The sequence below is a fragment of the Salvia miltiorrhiza genome, chromosome 1, assembly GCF_028751815.1.
Source record: "Salvia miltiorrhiza cultivar Shanhuang (shh) chromosome 1, IMPLAD_Smil_shh, whole genome shotgun sequence".
NCBI lineage: Eukaryota > Viridiplantae > Streptophyta > Magnoliopsida > Lamiales > Lamiaceae > Salvia > Salvia miltiorrhiza.
In genome coordinates, this window is record NC_080387.1 from 6,770,070 (window position 1) to 6,789,757 (window position 19,688).

Sequence of the window (19,688 nt, forward strand, 5' to 3'; positions counted from 1 at the left end):
AATATTTTATGTTAAGTATCCGGGTTTCGGGCTAGCCCATCGGGTTAGTCGAACCGACCCTACCGGGTGTCGGACTATTCGATTCCGGGCTAATCGGGTTGTAATTTTTATCAGGTTGAAAATTTTCAACCCTAACCCTCTCGAGTTGACGGGTTAATCGGGTTAGCTCACGGGTTTCGAGCTGGACTGACATCCCTATTCACCATCCAAGTTAATTCTTTTATATACTCCCTCCGTCCACCAATTCAAGGCCTACTTGTCTTTTTGGGACGTCCACAAAAACAAGGCCTATCTATTTTTGACAAGTTTTTATTCATTATTTAATCTACAAAGTCAAAGATTCTTTACAAAAAAGTGGGAACCTTTCTTCACTCAACCAATAAAAATACACTTTTTCTTAAAAAGTGGGACCCTTTCTCCACTCAACTAATAAAAATACACTTTTTCTTAAAACCCGTGTTTTTTCCCCTAGGCCTTTAATTGGTGGACGGAGGGAGTATATACTATCATCTAAATAATTTTTTTTAGTAATTTTCACCATCTTACATATATATCTACGGATTATACAATATATATTTTTTTATACTTGAAGAGAGAATAGTCAAAACTCCTAAAAAGACACTAAATCACACGCTTTCTAGCCAATTTGCAATTAAGGTAACAATTGTTTGGTCTTATTATGAATGTGAGATAAATAATTATGAACGGTGTATTCACTGTTCCAATCCATGAAGAAGATATCTGCAAATCTTCATGGGTGAGATTGTATATAAAATATTTCATTTTTTCTTATAAGCAAGAAACTATAGAAAAAAGAAAGAAACTACATACTTAAAAAAAAGAAACTACAAAAAAAAAAAAACCAAAAAAACTACAAGTATTAAAAGAAAGAAACTACAGAAAAATGACATAAATAAAAAACCTATTTTTCATCTAGTGGGTTTCGACCTTAGACCTAAAGAATATTGAAGAGCGCCTAAACCAACTGAACTAAAGACTCTACTGCAACGAAATTCATTAACAGCATTATATAGTGTATAAAGCCGTTGTAATTTTTTTTAACAATTAAGGTGGAGCCGGATCCGGGTCGGGTCGCGACCCAGACCCGCGCTCACACCATGCGCTGAAATAGACTGCCGCTCACATAGTCACATAAGTCTACCTCTTATATATATATATATATAGCAGCACACCTGTTTTCCTAAAACCCTTATACCGAGCCGTTTCTTAAAACCCTAGTCTCTAATTTTTCTAAAATCTTAAGACTGCGGCGGCTAGTGTTCGGTGGTGGTCGGAATATGTTGCTTCTATTTGAAACTCCGGCAGGCTTTGCGCTCTTCAAAGTCCTCGATGAAGGGAAACTTTCTAAAGTCGAGGTATTTCGTTGTAGTCTCTGTTTGTTTTCATTGTTTTTGCTGTATGATGTTCTTTCTCTGATTTATTTTTAATTTTTTTGTTGTTGCAGGATTTGGGGAAGGAATTTGCCTCGCCTGACTCCGCTAGAAAGGTATTGATTCTAGAATACTGTTTTTTTATATTATGCTGATTTTTATTGGTGATTAAGTATGTATCTGGGATTCGTTATGTTCATTTTATTCTGAAAATGGGTTTAAATGTCAGGTAGCTAACTTAGCTTTTGATTATCCCCACAAAAGTGTCTTGCAGCAGTATCTACTTGTACAGTAAATTGGGTTGGGGGTGAGGATTATGAAGAAAATGTTGTATAGGATTGAATGAAAAATTAAATGAAAATAGTCTTTATAATGTTTCACTTGTGAATACCGATTGAAGCTGAATGCTTGGCTCCATCCTCATTCGTAGTTCTTATGTTATTTTAACATAAAAAACAATAGATTTTATTAACAATTGTTTTCATGTCAACTTTAGGTAGTCAAGCTGAAAGCATTCTCAAAATTTGAGAATACTGCAGAGGCTTTGTCTGCTGCTACTCTACTGATAGATAGTAAACCCAGCAAAGGTCTCCGGAAATTCCTGCGCAGTCATTGTGATGGTGACATTTTAGCCGTAGCGGATTCGAAACTCGGGAACACAATCAAAGAGAAGCTTGTAAGTTAGCATTTCTTTACGATTTGGTTAATTATATCAAATTGTTTGCATTTATGATTATTTTAAATCTTGCAGCAAATAGAATGTGTCCACAACAATTCTGTTATGGAATTAATGAGAGGTGTCAGAAGTCAATTGACTGAACTGATATCGGGTCTAGCAGCACAAGATATGGCTCCAATGAGCCTTGGTTTATCTCACAGCCTATCCAGATACAAGTTGAAATTCAGTCCTGATAAGGTGAGTTCTATGATTTAGGCCCCAAAGATGTTCAACTTATGTGGCCTGGAGTAAACTATGCATATTAGTAATTGATGTGTAACTTTTGTTGTTTTATTATTCATTCTCATCATTCTTATCTGTGCCTGTGTACAAGTTTGAGTTGCTTATATGTTGTATTAAAGGTCAGAAGCCTGAAAGAATGAGGAAATTCTTGTATGCTTGGTTTACTTCAAAAGTTGTGTGCCATTGTTGTACAAGTTGAAGGGAAATCCTTTAATATGAGTTTTGATATGCGAGTTTTGTTATTTCTTTTATTTGTTGTCTGCCTCCGGCTTTGCAGTGTATCAACATATACAAGCCTTGAAAGTTTGTTCATGTTTGCCCATTTTTTGGTTTTTTATTGATGATTGCGTGTGAATGTTATTATAGGTTGATACAATGATAATTCAAGCCATTAGCCTGTTGGATGACCTTGACAAAGAGCTTAATACATATGCAATGAGGGTCAGAGAGTGGTATGGATGGCACTTTCCTGAACTTGCGAAGATCGTGCAAGACAACATCCTTTATGCAAAGTCTGTGAAATTGATGGGTTACCGCTCCAATGCTGCCAAGCTTGATTTCTCTGAGGTAGGCATTTAGTGATTTTCTCGTTGCTTGATGAATAAAGACCTGTAAATAGAATTTAAATGTTGCTTCCATTTTACGCTTTGTAAGCTTGAAAGTGATCATCAATATGCAACAATCTACTAATTGCTTGAAGCTTCACTCATGACATTTGTCACATTTTTACATTTGCATCTTTAATTAAAAAAAATTCCCTTTGTCCCATTGCTAGTACTGAGCCCTCAATGCATTTATATTTTGAAAAATAACTTTCCTGTAAATTTCTTCAATTTCTGTTGTTGGCTGGTATTTGGTTTTCTTTTAGTACTCACATTATTAATAATGTTGTAGATACTTCTGGAGGAGGTTGAGACAGAACTAAAGGAGGCAGCTGTGATCTCCATGGGAACTGAAGTTAGTGATCTGGATTTGGAAAACATAAAAGATCTATGTAACCAAGTTCTCTCTCTTTCCGAGTACAGAGCCCAACTGTACGACTATCTAAAGAGCAGGATGAACACTATTGCCCCAAATCTTACTGCGCTTGTTGGCGAACTTGTTGGTGCTCGCTTGATTGCTCATGGAGGCAGCTTGTTGAATCTGGCTAAGCAACCCGGAAGTACAGTGCAGATACTTGGTGCGGAGAAGGCTCTCTTTAGAGCATTGAAGACAAAGCATGCGACTCCCAAGTATGGACTTATTTATCATGCTTCTCTGATTGGCCAAGCTGCCCCTAAGCACAAGGGTAAGATTTCACGGTCTCTTGCTGCAAAAGCTGCTTTGGCTATCCGTTGTGATGCTCTTGGAGATGGTGAAGATAATACAATGGGTCTGGAGAATAGAGTCAAGGTATTTTCTGGCTTTTTTCTTAGTGTGTACAGAATGTTCTTGCTTCACCAGTTGTTCTTTCATAACTCCTTTGTTACTTTTTATATAGCTTGAAGCGCGATTGAGGAGCTTAGAAGGAAAAGAACTAAGTCGTTCTGCTGGTTCCGTAAAAGGAAAGCCAAAGATCGAGTTTTATGACAAGGACAAGAAGAAAGGATCAGGAGGGATGATCACACCGGCCAAGGTCTGAAACATATCTTAGTAATACAATGCTGTCCCGATGTTTTTAAGTATAATTGTCTGAAAGTCAGTGTCTTGTTTTGCAGACTTACAATCCAGCTGCCGATTCAATTCTTGCACTTACGGAATCACTCTCCAAGGATGATAAAGAAGAAGCAGAGCCGGAAGTTGTTGAAGAAGAGCAGAAGAAGAAGAAAAAGAAGAAGAGGACTCAACCCGAAGATGTTTTGCCTGGAGCAGTTGATGATGCAGAAGTTGAAGCTGAGCCAGCTAAGAAGGAGAAGAAGAAAAAGAGAAAGCATACTGAAGAAGCAGACAAAGACGGCGGTGATGCCAGCGAGAAGAAGAAAAAGAAGAGGAAACATGCCGAAACTGAGGATGGTGGCGACGATACTTCTGCTAAGAAGAAAGATAAAAAGAAGAAGAAGAAAAGTGAAGACTGAGGCATGCATAAGCAACAGGTCTAACATTTTTGTTACTTGGTCTAGATTTGGTGTTGTGCATGTAATTAGGCCTCTTTTTTCTTAAAATGTTTCTTCGTCAGACTATTGTGACTGTATTTCTTAGTATGCATTGGATAATTAAGCTTTTAAAATGTGACTTTATATTTTATTTTATTTATGGTAGTGAATCTCAAATTTACATGTTTTGTGGTGTGTCTTATTTATGCTTGTCTTATGCATTGGATAATTAAGTTTTGAAATTTGACCTTTTATTTTGTTTTATTTAGTGAAATATATGCTCTTTCGATGGTTTAAGTATCAGTTTATTTTACTCTATCGACATAAATCGTATCTTCGTTGCCCTTTTCTTGATTGTTTTCCTTTAGTTACTTTTAGTTAGTTCTTGATATTAGTATTTCTTTTTGAGATATATTTCTTAGTATTATTGATTTGTAATGAAGGGAGCAATTTTTATGATCTTCTTGATTGTTTTCCCCAATTATATTGTTTGTAATTATGTTTCGGTCATTCCTCCATAGTTTCTGCCCCTTTTTATGTATATATTCTCAAATATGATGTTTTATTTTCAAATATGTAGTGGGAGAGCAATATGCTTGGTCGTTCCTTGGACAACAGATGTGCAGTGGGAGTGGGAGTAGCTTTCTGCATTTTGGCTTCCGTTTGTTGAATTTTAAATTACTTCATCCTTCCATAAAAAAATTTATAATTTTCTTTTCGGGACGTCCATAAAATTTTTTTTATACTCTCTCCGTCTCTAAAATAATTTCCTCTTTTTCCATTTTTGGACGTCCCTCAAATAACTTCCTCTTTCTTTCTTTCCATTTTTGGACACCTACCCCACCACTAATAATACTTTATTTATTCTTAATTTTCACTTTCCACCACTCCCAATACTAATTATAACACTTTTCACAACTTTCAATAATAATTATATCACATTTTCTCCACTATCAATACACTTTACAACTTTTCATTAAAATCCGTGCCGTCCCCAAAGAGGAAGCCATTTCAGGGACATAGGGAGTATTTATTTTTGGATTATATTATACCCCACCATTTATAAATATCTCATTACTCTTACTTTTCACGTTTTGACTACTTCCAATACTAATTAAAACACTTTTTTTTATCATTTCGAATACACTCAACAATATTTTTCTTAAAATCTGTGTCTCTCTTCTAGAAAATTCTTTCGTGGACAGAGAGAGTATCATTTTAATTGAGTTGAAGAACTGATTTTTAGTCTTATTTTGTGGAGTTGGGGAACTTGATTTTGAGTCAACTCGTTCAGTATTTCTATGAATAGGTTTCAAACCCACCAATTATTGATATTATATTATATTAGTATGCTTATTCATAAAATGCACGACAAATATTGAAATTAACAATATATTTAAATAAATAAATATAAATATAATAGTTGATCTTGGGTGCACTCGTTCTCACCCAAGAAACGGGTCAGGGCGAGGTTGGTGGTGGCAGCGGCGGGAGGGACAGGGCGGAGGGGAGAACAGTGGTGGCGGCGGGGAGGAAGAGGGTAGAGGGAAGAACGGTGGAGGAAGAGGGCAGAAGGAAGAACGGTGGTGGCGGCGGCAGGATGAAGATGGCAGAAGGAAGAACGGTGGAGACGTGAGGTTGCGGGAGGAAGAGAGTGAAGGGAGGAACGGTGGAGGAAGAGGCAGATGAAAAAGAGAGAGAGAGAGAGAGAGAGAGAGTAGAGGAGAGTGGGGAAGAAATTGGGTGGGTGGGGTGTTTTTAGGGTTGGATTTTAGGTTTATATACTAGGGTTAATTACACATTTAATTGTTCCCTAATTACAACTAAAAAAGGAAACGATTCAAGTAACGTGGGACGACTCAAAAAAGAATACGAGCCATTAATATTGGGACGGATGGAGTAATATTTTTAAAACATTACCTTTCTTCATATCAATAATTATTTTTTTTATTACGACAATAATTACTTAACCAAATAAGTCGAAGAAGAAGCAGTAAAACTGAATAAACAGAGCTCATAAATTGATACATTCACTAAATTTAAATGTTATTCGACTGTTTATTGGATAGAATGAACCAAATCTAAAAACAATTCAAAATCTACTATAAACACCAACACCATAATAGCTAGCTACCATCAAATTCTCGTTTACAAGCAGTTGAACTCAAATTTGGACAAATCAAAAGCAATTAAAAATTTCCATGAAATTGGGGAATAATTCCTATAAGCCAAAAATTGTCGGAATATTCCCAAGTCTCTCCCTAACAATCTCCAATTTCACGAACCTCAACACCCTCTTCACGTTTACAACGCTCAAGCGGAGAGGCATGCTGAGCCCCCCGTCCTCGTCGAGACAGGGGAGCTGGTGGTCGGAGATGCTCATGGACTTGAGCTTCTCCCTGAGTTTATCGCCGATGGGGAGCGATAGAAAAAAGGGGAGGGTTGGGGGTGGATTGGTTGTTCAAAGCTGGTCACTGAAGGAAGCGGCGGAAGAAGCTGGGCAAGGTGGATCCGCAGTAGCATTGGGCCGCCGACATCGAGTGCACTCTGGTCGGAGATATAAATTAAGGGGCGGTTTCGGAGAAGAGGCGCTTTGAAAGTGATATGTGAAGCGCTATTTGGGAGTAGAGAGAGAATGTTGTAAGCGAGAATCTGGGATGGTGAAATGGTGGCGTGAGAAGGAGAGAAAGATAGGGCGAGGGCAAATACAACTGATATTGGGGTTTAGGGTGGGGAGGGGGCATGGGGTTCGGGGTGCGGGTCGAACCCGTCTCACCCATGAGACTGAGTGTACATAAGTTTTTGCGTCAATTTAAATAAAATGAAAATATAAATAAATACAAATATGTTTTAAAAATAAAATAAAATAATTCAAATCAATTACTTAACAAAATCCCGAATTTAAAAACATAAATTTTAATGAAAATAATTTTAAATAATTGATAATGAAAATGTAATGATAATTATAAAGTGTAATGATAATTATTAAATAATTTTAAATAATTAGACAATGAAAACTAGCATTAAACATTATTATCATTACAGAGTACTACACATCATAATAAATAAATAAATATTTGGATTAATTGCCGCTAAATTCAAAAGCTTTTTGAAAATTCGCGCTATTCTCACCAACTTCAAAATCGGCGTATGAATATATGAATTGAGAATTCGTTCTTAATGTTCCCAAAATTAAAAAATCCGGCGAGATGACATGGCAAATACGTATGACATGTCAATTTCATGCCAAATCAGCTATACATGTCATTGTTTTAATTTTTTTTAATAATTTTATTTATTTATAATTAATTTTTTAAAAAATAAAAATCACCTACCCTAATACCCCATCCCCAAACCTACCCCTTCCCCAACCCCCCGACCACCACCTCCCCAAACCCCCGACGCCACCTCCCAAACTCCCGGCCTGCAAACACCCCCCAAGCCTACCTCCTTCCCCAAACCTTCGCCTTCTCCATCTACCCCCATCACCAAACATAGCCGTCGACGTCCAAAATCGAAAGAAGGTATCTGCGAGAGAGAGAGAGAGAGAGAGAGAGAGAGAGAGAGAGAGAGAGAGAGAGAGAGAGAGGGAGATTTGAAGAAAGTGAGGCCGACATTTGCGGAGGGAGGCTGTGATTTGAAGGTGGCGATTTGAAGAGGAAGGCCGCGATTTGAAGAGGGGGGCTGCGATTTGCAGATGGGGGCCGCGATTTGAAGGTGGCGATTTGAAGAGGGGGGCCACGATTTGGGGTGGCGAGTTGAAGGAAGGGAGGCCGCGTTGCAGAGCGGCGGTGGGTGGCTTTTTGCAGGTGGGCCGCTGGCTTTCTCCCACCCCTAAATCGAAACCCTAGGACCCGCGATTTGCAGAGCGGCGGTGGGAGGCTTTCTGCTGTTGCGCCGTCGGCTTTCTCCATCCCCAAATCGAAACCCTAGGACCTAGAATCAGGCAAGAGATGAGAGAGAGATTGTTGCTGTGCGAGAGATTTCAATTTGTTGGTGTGCGAGATGATTGGCGATTGTTGGTGTGCGAGCTGCAAAATTTTGCAAATTTTCCGGCGAGGAAGGTGTGTGTGTGTGTGTGTGAGAAAGAGAGAGAGAGAGAGAGAGAGAGAGAGAGAGAGAGAGAGAGATTTCTGCAATTTTTTTATTTTTTTTAATTGTTGTTGGAAATCAAAACGACGTCGTATTATTTTAAAAGAAACGACGTCGTTTTCTTGCACCGCCGGTTATGCCACGCTGTTTTTACGGTAGTCCACGTCACCTTTAATTTGGTTTTTTTTTTCTTATTTTGGGAACATTAAGAACAAATTCTCAATTCATGTATTCATACGCCGATTTTGAAGTTGGTGAGAATATCGCGAATTTTCAAAAAGCTTTTGAATTAAGCGGCAATTAACCCTAAATATTTTAGTACACCAACATAAATAAAAAGTTGTAAAAAATAAATGAAGAGAGAGAGAGAGTAAAATATTTTAAATTTTTCATAACTTATTCATCTTATCATTTTTGATGATTTTTATACCAAATATATTAAAGATTTTGTCACGAACTTAAATTTAAGATGCACATTGAATATTTTTTTATAAATCAAATTTGACAATGTTTAGAAAATAATTAAAATAAAAAATAGTAGGAAAGAGAAAAATAATTGAAAAATTAGTGGGATAAGAGAGAGAAAAAAGAATGGAAAAAATGGAGGCTAAAAACTCATTTTTTATACTTCTTCCGTCCACGAACTAAATACCCATTTGCCTCTAAATTTTTCAGTTGAAAGCCTAAGTCAGGAAGGTACGAACGAAGTGACATGCCACTTTCGAAGATAGGGGGCGGCTTTCTTGTGGTAGTCACTGCAAGCATCTCTCCTCTTATCTTCTCTTAGCATGCACAGTTTGCTTTTGTCCATTAAATAAATACCTGGACATTTATATCATCCCTTGCTTTTTAATTTTACTATCCTTTACCAACATGGGCCCACCCTTATTTACTTAACACCTCAATTAATCCCTGTAATTTACTTATTCGGCTCATTACTTAACACCTTAAATAACCCTCCTTCATTTCCTTATTCGGCCCATTACTTCCTAGGGTTTTAACAACCGATTCATTTCCGATTCCCATATCTCTGATCCCCTTATCCGCCGAACCCATAATTGCCGATGGGTGATGCTCCTACGTCTCATACCACTTATTCAAGGAATTGGGAGTATGAATCGGTGGAAATTAATGGGGAATCTGGCGTCCCGTCCATGGAAGCAGTAACCATGTCTTATGTGGCCTTCTTTGAGTGGGTGGCGCCGAAATTAGAGTCCATGGTGCCGAAAACTCATTTTACAACCATGGTGAGTGATGCCCTCTCCGATTCTATACCGACGACTGAATCTCATGAATAATACACTCTGGTGACTGAATCTTTTGTAGAATCCACTCCGACGACTGGATTTGTTGAGGAGTGGTTTCCGACGACTAGATCTATTGAGAAATCAGTTTCGCCTGCTGATTCTCTACGTTTGAAGGTCCCGATGAATCTCTCTTCTATTGACGGTTCCAGAAACTGGATCTATTGAGAAAACAGAGTTATTTGACTTTTCGCAGTACGAGAGAAAAAAATACACAAAGTGGGTGGGCATTTCGGAATCTGTGATGCCAGAAAGTGGCTACGATGTGTGGGTGGCAACCGGTGGCCCCATCCTTGATGAAGAGCCACCGTCGTTTGTGAGAACGGAGAAGCTGGCCTGTGCGCACCGCCCCCGCCGTCTGCAAACCCTAGGAATTTTATTTCCTAATGTGTTATCTCTGAGCTAATGAGGTAATATCGTTCTACTGCCATTTAGTTTATGATTTCTACCTAATTTGGTTTATTGGTGAGCTAGTGATGCCATTTGCTTGATGATTTAATGTCTGATTTGCTGTAACACCCCGTTTTTCCCTTACTAAGTTTAGAGTAATTTTGAACTTAGATTTAAGATGATTCATGCCGGATTGAGAAAAGAATTTATTTTAATTCCAACAAAAATGATTTACAAAAGCATTTGTAAATTTAGTTATTAAATTTAGGGTTAAGTATCAGATTGCCCCCTACCGATGGTGTCCCTATGGCTTTTAGCCCCCTAAAGTCAGGGGGGAGAGCTGCCCACTACCTTAACGTGGCTTTTTTGTAAATTTAGTTATTAAATTTATATGCATTGCATATTTATTTAACTTAGCATTCAAGCATTTTCACAACCTTTTAATTAGCAAACCCTGAAGCATTAGTACAGTCTCGACGATTTTATCCTGAGGGATTTTGGATTGTCCAATTGGCACTCATAACCTATGCCTCTTACAGCCACCCTACTCTCTGCAGCAGCCTCCAATCTCAGACCCCAAAGGTCAAATTTCAGCCATGCTTTTGCAGGCAATCTCATCCCCAATCCTCTGCCACTTCAATTATACAAAAGCCAAGTTTCCTTCTATTATTTCATCCGCTTTCTCCTTCTCGGTTCAACACACCCAACAAAGTTTAAAGTGCAGAGGTAAGCGTTCCAACCAATTCTCTTCTTCTTCTTTGGGGATACAACCCTCCATTTTAACTATCTTTATGTTTCCAATTTCCAGCAATTAAGCAAATTCAGATATTCACCCATTTCAGATTCGAGAAATTCACAAGTCATAAAGGTTCCTCTTGAACCCCCACTCCTATCATTTTGTTCTTATGAGCTTAATACAACAAGAATCACACCCGTATACACAATCATCACAAGGTTTCATTTTCTTCAAACTACAATACTTTGCTTTTACAGTATTGAATAAGGCACCTCCATTTACATTCACAAACAAGCTTTTGTATAAATGATCTATATATATATATATATGTACATACATCAGAGTATGATTTATAAAAGAGAAGAAAAATGGAGTCTTGAACTTGGTTTATGTCTGTCAAGTCTGGGCAGAAAGTCGACGGCGGTGGCTTGGCGCCATTGTCGGTCTGGCCGAAGAAGAAAGAAGGTCGAAGGCTGTGAGGCGGCTCATCGCCGTTGCTCCAGCGAGGTCTTGAGGGGAAAGCCGAGAGGTACTTGTGGGGGGGGGAGGTGGCCGACCGGGGCTGAGTTGCTGCGGGCGGCTTTTGCTGCTGCTTATCGGCGGAAGTCCGAGAGGGAGGCTAGGCGCTGCGGCTCTGCCGTTGCTGCCTAGCCACGGTGAAGAGTGGGGAAGGAGAGGGCGGCGGCGGCCTGGGGGTCGTCGGCCATCGGGAACAGGGGCTGGGGCGGTGGTTAGGTTTTCACAGAGGGAGGCCAGGGCGCGGCGGCCCTGCTGCTGTCGCTCGGCCACGGACGGAGGGAGAGAGATGGGGGTCGCGGTCGGCGGCAGCCTTGCTGTTGCAGTCGCCAGAAATGGGCCAAGAGAGAGAAAGGCCAAGGGAGGCGGCGGTGTTCTCATCGTCGCCAAGGAGAGAGAGAACAGAGGGAGTGACAGGGGTTCGAGGGAGAAAGGTTCTGGAGCGGCGCTCCTCGCCGGGCACGATGGAGTAGCAGCGGCGAGAGGATCAGTCGAAAGGGAGAGAGGCGAGAGGATCAGTCGAGAGGGAGATTGAGAAACTGTTGGAGGAGTGGTGTGCGTGACTGATGGAAGATAAAGGGAAATAAGAAGGGTGTTGTGCTAGGGCTGTTGTTGGGCTTGAGTTGTGGGCCGAATTATGTTTTAAATTTTCAGTTAGGCCATTGTTTTAAATAAATGTGTAGGGTCCTTATTTTATTTAAAGACTTTGGACTGCCTTCAATTATTAAATTGGGCTGTCTTATGTTTTAGTAATTGAACTATTAATTAGTTTAATTAATTTATTTAAAGGATAATTTGCATAATAATATTATATTATTATGTGCATATTTTAAGTAATTACTTATTATATGCTAAGCATGACATGAAATTGCATTTATTTTGCAATAAGAGCATTTATGATTTAATTGGTTTTATTTATAATTCCAATTACAAAAGAAACCTGGCTAACTGAATCATAGAATATTAAGCACTACACCATGACTTAAGATTAGTTTCATGAGACCTATTAAGGATAAAATTTCTTGTAGGCTTTGTGGACCAAGGGGATTAGCACTGCTTTCCCAAGATGAGTTTATGTGATTATGATCTTCAGGCTTTGCCTATCCAGGTGGGCTTACTTTCCAAATGTATAAAGTATGATTGAGTTATTAAGCTCTAAATATTTCATTTAAATGCAAATTATTTATTCAATGAAATGCCAACTGTTTATCCAATAAAATGTTTATGTGCACTCTGCTCTGTTTAAGGCTCGCAATTCATGGATCGATCGAGGTTCTCTTATGGCCTAACACGTTATTTGAGAATTGTGTACACTTGTTAGTTGTTTCGGTGGGTTGATCTCCATCGGGCACTAATTCATGTAAGAGGCGTTATAAGGGTGCTTGGCTGGATGTGTTCCGGAGCATGTATCATGTAAGGCCTGCCTGGGTAGCGTCACGAGGTCAATTCAATTTATCTGAGTTACGTCCTGAGGGAAAGTGCAATGGGAGAAATGGATCCGTCGGTGGCTAAAAGGTCCGAGATCACATCGAGTAATAGAAAGGGAGTGTGACATGTGCGCACAAATGAAAGAAAATATTTTAACATGCTTAGAAGTTATTTCTTTTTAAAACCTTCTAAGTTATGTCAATTATGATTGGATAAACCGTCTTTACGAAAATATGAAATGTTTATGAAAATGCATGCCCACTGAGTACATTAGTAATTAGCCCAAAAATACTTTCAAATGTTTTCAGGTTGGCTGGCCGGTGCTGACGGGACTGAGCTGAGGCTAGGGTTCAAATTCTATATAGACTTCCGCTGTAGTAATAACTCTTATACATCTTTTGTTTTCTCAACTTAAGATGACTTCATGTTGAGCTTCAATTTAAAATTTCTAGTTTTATGTTAATGAACGTCGATTGTCAGAAACATGAAACAAAACTTGTGATCCAAAGGGGCCTAGCCCGACTCGTTATCTTATTTTTCGGATTTTAACAAGGTTGTTCCTTGTTTATTTCTATGAATTAGTTGCACCTCGATTATTTTTATTCATTTAAAAATTGGGGTGTGACATTTGCACATGCAATATGAGTAGGTCGGCTGGGGATGCCAATATTTGATTATTGAAGTGATAAGTTAACCGTGATACTACTACTTGTGTATACTCGGCCCTATGATGATATTTTATCTTAGGGTCTGTGATGCTTTGGCCCTATGATGATCTATGTGTTATGTGGTGTTTGGTATTGTTAATTGTGATCCTTGCCTCTATGTTGATCTTTTATCTAAGGGCCGGTCTTCAATGCTTTAGCCCTGTGATGATTTATGTGTTATGTTGATGATGCTTTGTGATCTGTGATATGTGATGTATAAATTCTGCACTGTGGTCTGTGAGGTGTTAGGTCCCTATGATGATCTTTATCCGAGGGAGGATGATTATCTCCTAAGGGAGGATGATTACACTAGGTAGTTTACCTAATATTGGAGGTTCCTTAGGATGATTATCATGCATAACAATTCAATGATGCAAAAGTGTTTCACTGAGACTTTGTTTAAAAAAAAAAAACAATAAAAGTTTACATTCCAAACAAGTCAAAAATATGCTTCACGTCTGTTTGGTTCTGTAAACACTACCCGAAATGATTTTCAGTGAGTCTTCTTACTGATTTGCAAGTTTAGGAACTCCACACACTCTGTTACAAGCTGTTCCTCAATTGATATTGCATCTGGTAGAATCCCAAGCCTTGCTAATCTCTCCTTGTTCGCGTGAGGGATTTTGTAGTTGTTTAGGTTTGACTATTTCGTGGTGGCAATCTACAAAAGTAAGAAAGACACATTTTTGAGTAATTCTTCTACATCCTTGGTGGAAACTGCTTCGAACTCTAGGTCATCAGGCTTGATGTATGGCTTGGCATTATCTTGCTTTATTAGTATGTAGGGATGTAAAAAAAGCCCGAAACTGATGGGTCGACCCGAATAGACCGATAAAAAAAGGAGGGTTAGGGCTGAATATTTTTAGCCCGAAAAAAATTTAGCCCGAATGTCCCGAACAGAAAATAGCCCGAGCCCAATAGGGTTGGTCCGATTAACCGAACAGTACTTACTTAATAATTGATTTTTAAACTTTAATACTATACTTTTTAATTCGATAATAATATTTTGATGCTTGTAAAATATATTCTGATGTTAATAACAAACATCTATGATATAAAAGTCAAAGAAAGATAGTCATTTATGTTAAATCTATATAGAATTTTTGTCGGAAACGAAGTTAAAGCTAGATATTATGTAAATTTACGTTAAAATAACACTAATTTTTGTATCTAAACCAAGGCGAAATGTATTGATTTAAAAAACACGACATATTTTTATTACAAGAGTATGATTATCTAATTATTAAATTGCGATTATATATAAGAAGAAAAAACAGAAAAACTTAAAACCCTTGAAAGCACAAGAAAGCAGACTAAGGGCCGAGCCTCATTAAAACCTTCCTACAGAAAACCCAAAGGGAAAAACCATAAGAAGGAAAAAGAGAACCCGTCTAGACAACCAAGGAACGACAAGAGAAAGAAGAGCGAAAGGGAAAGTTTCAGGAACTCCGGCCTAACCATCGTCCCCAAACCAACCCGGCTCAAGCCAACAAGACCAAAACAAAAACAACACAGTAGGCAAAAGGCCGGTGAGACGCCGTCGCCAAAAGCCCACAACAAAAAACAAGCAAGGAAGGCAAAAGGCCGGTGAGATGCCGTCGCCAAAAGCCCACCACAAAAAACAGAAAAGGGAAGCTTACGACCGGTTATACGCCGTCGCCGTAAGTACTCCCGCAAACCCAAAACCAAACCAGAAAAAAGACGAAGAAAGTCGGTGCAAACAGCCCAATCTCCCCGAAGAGAGAAGAAGTAACAGTTTCGGCCGGTGAGATGCCGTCGCCAGAAACTGACACTCCTTAAACAAACAAACCGAAGGGGCAGCCCCCAAAAAGCAGAAGGGGAGATTACACGGCCGGTTATACGCCGTCGCCGTGAACCTCCCTTCAGCCTACCTAAAACTAATGAGCTCTGTAAAGTCATTTCTGAAAACAACTCTGCTCGGGAAGCAACCCTGCTCTTGCTTTGCTTTGGATCTGCATCTTTGGAAAAATCCAGCTCTGGAACATAGCCCTGCTCTGGACCTCTGCCAGCTCTGAAATACAGCTCTACTCTGGAACCCTGCTCTGGCTCTGAAGATTAGCTCTGCTCTGACTATCAGTTTCGCTCTGCTCTGGACCCACCCTCTCTGCTTTGCTCTGGACCTCAGCCAGCTCTGTCACATAGCTCTTTGCTCTGCTCTGGATTTGGAAATTAGCTCTGCTCTGGCTAGCAGTTTTGCTCTGCTCTGGACTCTACGCAGACATCTCATGTACAAGCCTGCTCTGGAACTTTGCTATGCTCTGTATCTCAGCCAACTGTGGCACATAACTCTGCTCTGGATAAACTCTGCTCTGGCTCTGGCAACTAGCTCAGATCTGGCTATCAGTTCTGCTCTGCTCTGGATCCGCCCTCTCAGGAACAAGCCAGCTCTGGGACTTAGCTCTGCTCTGGACATCAGCCAGCTCTGTCGCGTATCTCTTTGCTGCCAGCTCTGGGACTTAGAGTATGATCTAATAAAAAAATTAAACATATAAAAAAATCATAAACTTGCGGGCCCGAACGGACTAGCCCGAAATCGAGCGGATTAAGGTTAGGGTCAAAAAATTTTAGCCCAAAAAATAAAAAAACCGACTAGCTCGAACCGAAAATAACTCGTAACCGAATGGGCTGGCCCGAAACCGAGTGGGCTGGCCTGATTGACATCCCTATTAGTATGTTCTTACTTGCAAATTCACGCAACTTAGCTTCAAAAACGTGTAACATATGTGAAATTGGGTTACATAAGACAAGTGATGAATTTGTAACTAAATTTTGATAGCAAAACAATAAAAATGTATACCTTGTTGGTCATGCAGTCCCTATGATGGTTTTTGTGATATTTGAAATTGGTTTCACTTCCATAGGGCCTCTGACTATATTTTTAGAGTTCCTTTGTGCCGCCTCTTCATTTATGAATGAAAGTTTTTCTAATTTTTCATTAAAAATGATCTTACCCTATGCATCTATAATTGGTCATGCAATGGCACACATAAACATAATTTTCGGTATAAATCTTTTAGATTTGCAACACCTATAAGGCTCTTTCTCACTTGGCATAAGGTAGTATCTATCCTTATTTTTGGTTAAGTAAAACCACTTCTCATCTATGTGTATGGTGTTGAACATGGTCTGAAATTTTATGAATCCTCCCTTACTATTACCACTAAGCTGACTAAGGCCCCATTGTAGCCTAGAAAGTTTATTTTGAGGGGTTAAAAATTGTTTGATAATATTGGTATGTGGTTTAAGCTTCTTCTCTTTCACCCACACATGGATAAGTGATTTACTAACACCAAGATTACCTGCCATTACTCTTAGTGATGATCTATTGATAACACTCATGTTTCCATGATTTTTCATGTTAATATGATGTCAATTTTATGGAAAATTGAGTGTTGCATAGTTATTTTGTGCTTATATTGCTTTATCTAGTGAAATATGATATTTGCTCGAACTTTGATAGAATTTACAAGAATATTGATTTCGAATATGGAAGAATTTTGGTGACTCGGACGGTGATCGCCGAACATGCGGTTTTGTCCGCGTTTTTGCGGGTTTTTGGGCTTTTATCAATATTTCTGAGCTCTGTACTGTATTTATCCCCCTTGCCTATATATAGGCCCTTTTCCTGACCTATTAGACACACCTCTTCACCACTTTTCATATTTTTCTTTCTTTTAGAGTTAGAATTTTATTGCTTTCATAGATTAAATTTCTTTCCTGCAAGATTGAAAACTTCAACATTCAAGTTGTTATTCAGATTTCTTTCTGGGTTTTATCAATTTCAATTATTTTTATTGGTTTCTTATTTATTATGTTTTTGATTTATTTTCTAATGTCTAGCTAGTTTTCTTTTTTGATTTTAGGGTTTGTAAATAGTTAATTGAATTTTTGTTATTAACTTGTTAATACCTTTTTGCCTTCTAGTTTATAATTCATAATTCCTGGTGCTTGATTTCTTGTAGATTACCTGATCAATAATTTTCATGTGTAGCTATTCGGTTTGAGACCTAACAAAGACAACTGTTAAGTGGATTCAGGAATGTATGATATGATTTTAACCTTGAGACCTAACGGAGATAGGTGGATCATAGAGAGCTATTCTTATGTGCTTTTGGGAGTTAGTAGATTTTCTTGAGACCTAACGGAGATAGAGAATTTATTAATCTAATGTCATTTGCTGCTCTAGCAAGAGTATTTGATTATATGTGTGATCTCTCATCATAGCTAGATTAAACTGGTAATTAGAATTAATAGGTTGATTATGTGACTTTGATTAATGAATTTACATCCCTAAGATCAGTCTTATATCATCTTATTTTCTACTTGATTTTTATTTTCTTTAGTTTTCATTATCGAATTTAGTTTAATTCATTCATCATCTTGGTGTTTTGCCTTTATATTGTTAGAGTTCTTATTAGAATTATTTAGAGTGATTTCATTTATCAGTCGTCGTGGATACGATACTCAACTTGTTGTTTATTACTACGATTGCACCGTATTAGTTGCAGTATTTTTGTTGTTAATAAAGTAGTGGTCATCTATCTAGCACACTTAGCTTCTTCACATTTTCAGCATCAATCTTCCATTTGTCTTTGTGCGGTAATACTTTCTTCATTGATTTCAATTGTATAGGTAGTCCGAGAGCTTGCTGTATCGTTACTGATTTCCAGATGCGCCATATGGTTTTCAAACTGACATGGAAGAACTCGATAACTGCTTCCTTAGCACCATACGCAGGTTTTCCGTTGCAACTATGTTTGAGAAGCCACTATGCAACTTTTTTTTTCCTTATGAGAGAGGGAGCGGTGGGGTTTGAACCCTAGACCTCATTGTTCACAGACAAGAGTTCACACTGTGTTGTGTCCCCTTGGGGACGCTATGCAATTTGATTTCTGTCATCATTAGTTAATTTTGCTGTTCCTCTAAATTCTGACATTTAATTAATGGAGTTGGAGAATTTATTGTGTTTACCCAACTCCTTGGGTGTGTTTATTGAGTTCTATTGTGGTAGGTGTACTTTCAAATTTCCCTCCAAAGATTTTGGAGCTCTTTTGTAATTCTGGCGGCAGTTGTGAGACAATGAAATCTGCCATTTTGGAAACTCACTGTAATCTGTAATTTTCAGTGTTTCAATGAAATCTGTCATTTGTCTACATTCCTTAATTTAATTTAATAATTTTACTTTTAATTCTTTATTTATTCACATTTCAAATCATATTCTAAAAAAGAGGGCAGTTGACTCAACTAGAAACACCTCTAGATTGACTTGCAATAGAACAAGGACATTCTAGCAGTGATAAGCTAACCCAATGTCGTCTCTCAAGGAAGATCTTTAAGGGCTTTTAATTATGTCACAAGAAAGCTGTAAACTTAAGATTATTAAACTAAAACATTGAAAGTAAATTAACACGAATTAAACTTAACTAGGCAAAAATGAATTATTAACTAATACTTGTAATTTAAACTTAACTAAAAACTTAATCTTAAAATTATCTAGGCGTGAAACTATTAAACCCTAGGCAAGAATTAAATGAACTTAAAGTAAAGAATTAACTAGGCAATTTAAATTTAAATAAATTTAATTAAAACTTCTAATCAAATCTAACTAGGCAGAAACTAAATTGCATAATTTAAAGTGCATAATTTAAATTGCAGAATTTAAAGGAGACGCAGGTAAAAGCAAATAAATAAACTTGATTAAAGAAATACCGTAAATCGTCTCGAGAAGTAATCTGTCACGTAATTACAACTCTAAACGGGAACTAATCTAAAACATGAATTAAAAGAATTATACTAAACTAACTAAGAACAATAATCGAAACTAACACTAGAAAAGCAATAAACCTAAGCTTTAGCTAACTTGGCGGAAACTAGAGATTAGGGCAAAGGATTTATCTAACTACACGCCTGGAGGCAGAAGTATTTTACAATGAAAACTAAACCCTATTTATAGACCTCAAATTTCCCTAGATCACCATGGAAGTTGCCTTGCAAAGTAGAACTCTAAAGGCAACAAAATCGTGCAAGATAAGGCAACTCTCCAGCTGTGACGCGCGCTGCAAGTCATCTT

General features: G+C 38.2%; 1 protein-coding gene and 1 long non-coding RNA gene across 3 annotated transcripts; both read left to right on the forward strand.

Annotated features, from left to right (window-relative positions):
* Positions 1-1,159: 1,159 nt before the first annotated feature.
* Positions 1,160-4,612, forward strand: LOC131016318 (probable nucleolar protein 5-2). Its single transcript, XM_057945003.1, has 8 exons — positions 1,160-1,376; positions 1,466-1,507; positions 1,888-2,067; positions 2,143-2,307; positions 2,719-2,919; positions 3,247-3,744; positions 3,833-3,967; positions 4,050-4,612. Exons 1-8 carry the CDS (start codon positions 1,299-1,301, stop codon positions 4,404-4,406), a joined length of 1,656 nt encoding a protein of 551 aa, XP_057800986.1. The 5' UTR covers positions 1,160-1,298; the 3' UTR covers positions 4,407-4,612.
* A 4,904-nt stretch (positions 4,613-9,516) lies between these two features.
* On the forward strand, positions 9,517-13,504 carry LOC131016406 (uncharacterized). 2 transcript variants are annotated; one of them, XR_009098984.1, is made up of 4 exons: positions 9,517-9,763; positions 9,843-10,230; positions 12,491-12,570; positions 13,199-13,504. It is a non-coding gene; the product is annotated as an uncharacterized LOC131016406 (long non-coding RNA). The 2 variants fall into 2 exon arrangements; XR_009098983.1 differs by having other exon boundaries at positions 9,517-10,230; positions 13,199-13,496.
* The last annotated feature ends 6,184 nt before the right edge of the window (positions 13,505-19,688 follow it).

Coding starts and splice junctions, on each gene's coding strand:
- LOC131016318 (XM_057945003.1), top strand. CDS start 1,299: ATGTTGCTTCTATTTGAAACTCCGGCAGGCTTTGCGCTCTTCAAAGTC. Junction 1,377..1,465: donor GGAAACTTTCTAAAGTCGAG/GTATTTCGTTGT, acceptor TTGTTGTTGCAG/GATTTGGGGAAGGAATTTGC. Junction 1,508..1,887: donor CGCCTGACTCCGCTAGAAAG/GTATTGATTCTA, acceptor TGTCAACTTTAG/GTAGTCAAGCTGAAAGCATT.